The following is a 2,915-nucleotide window of genomic DNA, read 5'->3' on the forward strand; positions in this document are numbered from 1 at the left end:
ATTTTTCAATATTTTGGTCTTTGATTTGAATAAATTTGTTTAATAGTTCAATAGGTGTAATAAAATCACGATATACTGTTAAGAATTTATTTAAGTAAACATCAGTACTAGTCATTGTAAATAAAATTAATTGATTTGTTGACATCGCTGCAGGTATTTCAATGCCATCAGGATATTCACTACATTTTTCTAAAATAATTTCACAATTATTATTAGGAACAATATTTTCATCAGTAATAGGAATGTCAGTGTCAGTAGATGTATGGAAAGAAATATGTTGGTCATATTCTTCGTCTGGTAATTTAGCAAAATCTTCTTCTTCAAATGGTAATTTTTCAAACAAATTATCAGCATCAGTCAATCCTAATTTAACCATTCCTTCAAGAGCATCTTTTAATGATGGATCAGATGTATAATTTACAAATTGAGGTGAGTCAGGATGAAGTAATTGATATTGGGGATGTTTTGATAAAACTTCTTTTACTAAAGCAATTCTTGTTTCTTGTAATTTTTGTTCTTTTAAATATTGACAAATTAATGCAATAACTTCTTCTTCAGGTAAAGTGTCAGGATTAACCACTTTATTTTCTGATAAATTACGAGCAAATGAAGGAAGAGAATATTCTTTTAATTGAGTATTTTGCCAATTGTCTTTAAGTCCTTCTAAAAATCTTGTCTCTTCAGCTAACTGTAAAACTTCTGGATGATTTGTCATTACCTTTTCTTCCCAATTTTTCTTATCCTCAACTTCATTAACAAAAGGTACATCATCTATTTGTGTTTCTTTTAATCCACTCATCTTCTTATTGAAAATCTTTATTTTTAAGTTCTTTTTATCTTTTTTTCAATAATTTAATTTTCATGTTTCTTCTGGGGTGTTATACAAATACTGTGGTTAATATCATGAATTTATAATCAAAATTGATTTTAGTTCATCTACTAAACTTTAACTTTAATAACAATTTAACATAGTAAGAATTATATTATATTCTCATGAATTATTGTAATATAAAGCAAGTGTAAAAAACTAAATAACAATATGATTGATATAAATGAAGAAATTGAATAAATGACTTTTCTTAGAACGAAGAAAAGAGTATACAGTTTCAATTTACTTAAGAATTAACTATATTTATTTTAGACATAGTCAATTTATATTCAATTAAATAATTCATTAGAAATGAGAAGAAGTATAATAATAAGAGGTGATATGAAATAACAATCACTTAAGGTGTTAATGAAAGGATTTCACTTTACTAAGAAGAATATTTGTATTTGATTCAAAGGTGGTGCTTGTTCTTTTAAATTTTATTTTTTCTTTTGTATTGTTTTTTTAAATAAACAAAATTATAAATGCCTCATTGATAAAAAAGAAATGTAGTGAAAGTAATGTGAAGATGGAATTAAGATGAAACAATCAATAATTTTAATTATTTTATTAAATGAATAATCCTTTTTTATATTTAATTTATTCACTTTATTTTGTTATTTGATATTTTCAAGTTATTGATATTTTTCATTTTCAATTCAATTATTTTCATTCATTAAACATGAAACAGCTATTATTTTAAAGATCCGATTAATAAATACTATTATTCAATTTACTAATTTCATTATATTTCATTTAAATCATTTCTTTTCTCTTTATTTATTATTTATTGTAATAATTATTCAATAAAATTGATTAACATATTTTATAATGAATATAAATGAATGAATTATCATTAATAGTTATATTGATTGAAATAAAAATTAATAAAATGATAGGATATCAATAAAAGTATATTATCATATTTGAATAGAATATTCATTTAATGTTAATATTATCATAAATTACATCGATGAAATATATTTATAATTTTATTATTTATCATGATTCTGTAATATTTGTAAATTATTTGATATTCATTCTATCTAAATATCATAATATACTACTACTTTATATTTCCAAACGAATATTATTCATATTAATGAATATAAAATAAATGGAATTATTATTTGATTAATTATTATTTTTAATATAAAACATCGAATGAACATACAAATTAAATTAACAGTGCAATAACAATTAATAAATAAGTTGTTTATATTCATTATTTGATTAAATTAAATAAGAATATTTATATTTTATTATTTTCTATTCATTAATTGATTATCACTGTATTTTGTTTATTTCAATTATTTTATTTCATCAAACATTTCATATTTCTTTATTGTATAATTTATCAAATAAATATTCATATAGAATGATTTTAGATGAATGAAAGTGTTTAATTCAAAAGATTTATTTATTTTTAACAACAGTCAATTGAAATGTTGGTTTATAATATTTCATTGGAAGGTATTATTTAACCGTTTGATAAATAAAAACAACGAATGAATAGTGAAAATATTATACAATTCAAATTAACAATGATTTGAAGAATAAGTGAATGTAAAAATTCAATGGTAATTTTATTTTGAAGAAGAATATAATTAATATAAATGATAATCCAAAATCAATAACACAAAAAACAATATGACATAAATGAAAAGATGATAGAAATAATTGAATTATAATTGAATATTTTCAATGAATAAATAAATGAGAGATAGAATGTTGTATTAATTCAAACAATAATTTCATTTTCAATAGAATTAAATAAATTATAAAATGGGATTTGAAATATTGAAAAGAAAATGATATTTCAATATTGTTGTATTAAATGGAAAAAGTATTATATTTCTAATAACATAATGAAATAAGATTAATAAACAATAAAATGGAAGAATTAGAAATGATAAATAAAGTATTATTTAAATTCATATAATTGAATATTGTTATAATTATAATTCAAAAAATAATAAAATGAAAATCAGAAACTATAAATATGATGAAAATATCATTTATGTGAAATAAATGAAGTTTTGATGAA

The 2,915-nt window shown here is 20.0% G+C and overlaps 1 protein-coding gene across 1 annotated transcript; it reads right to left on the reverse strand.

Moving 5' to 3' along the window:
* Positions 1 to 39: 39 nt before the first annotated feature.
* EHI_047920 (uncharacterized protein) lies at positions 40 to 799 on the reverse strand (the record flags this gene model as incomplete). Its single annotated transcript, XM_001913768.1, has 2 exons — positions 40 to 75; positions 221 to 799. The coding sequence occupies 2 exons, from the start codon at positions 797 to 799 to the stop codon at positions 40 to 42; spliced, it is 615 nt and encodes a 204-aa protein (XP_001913803.1).
* Positions 800 to 2,915: the final 2,116 nt, after the last annotated feature.

This window comes from Entamoeba histolytica, genomic scaffold, assembly GCF_000208925.1.
Source record: "Entamoeba histolytica HM-1:IMSS scf_1104750517043 genomic scaffold, whole genome shotgun sequence".
Lineage (NCBI taxonomy): Eukaryota > Evosea > Mastigamoebida > Endamoebidae > Entamoeba > Entamoeba histolytica.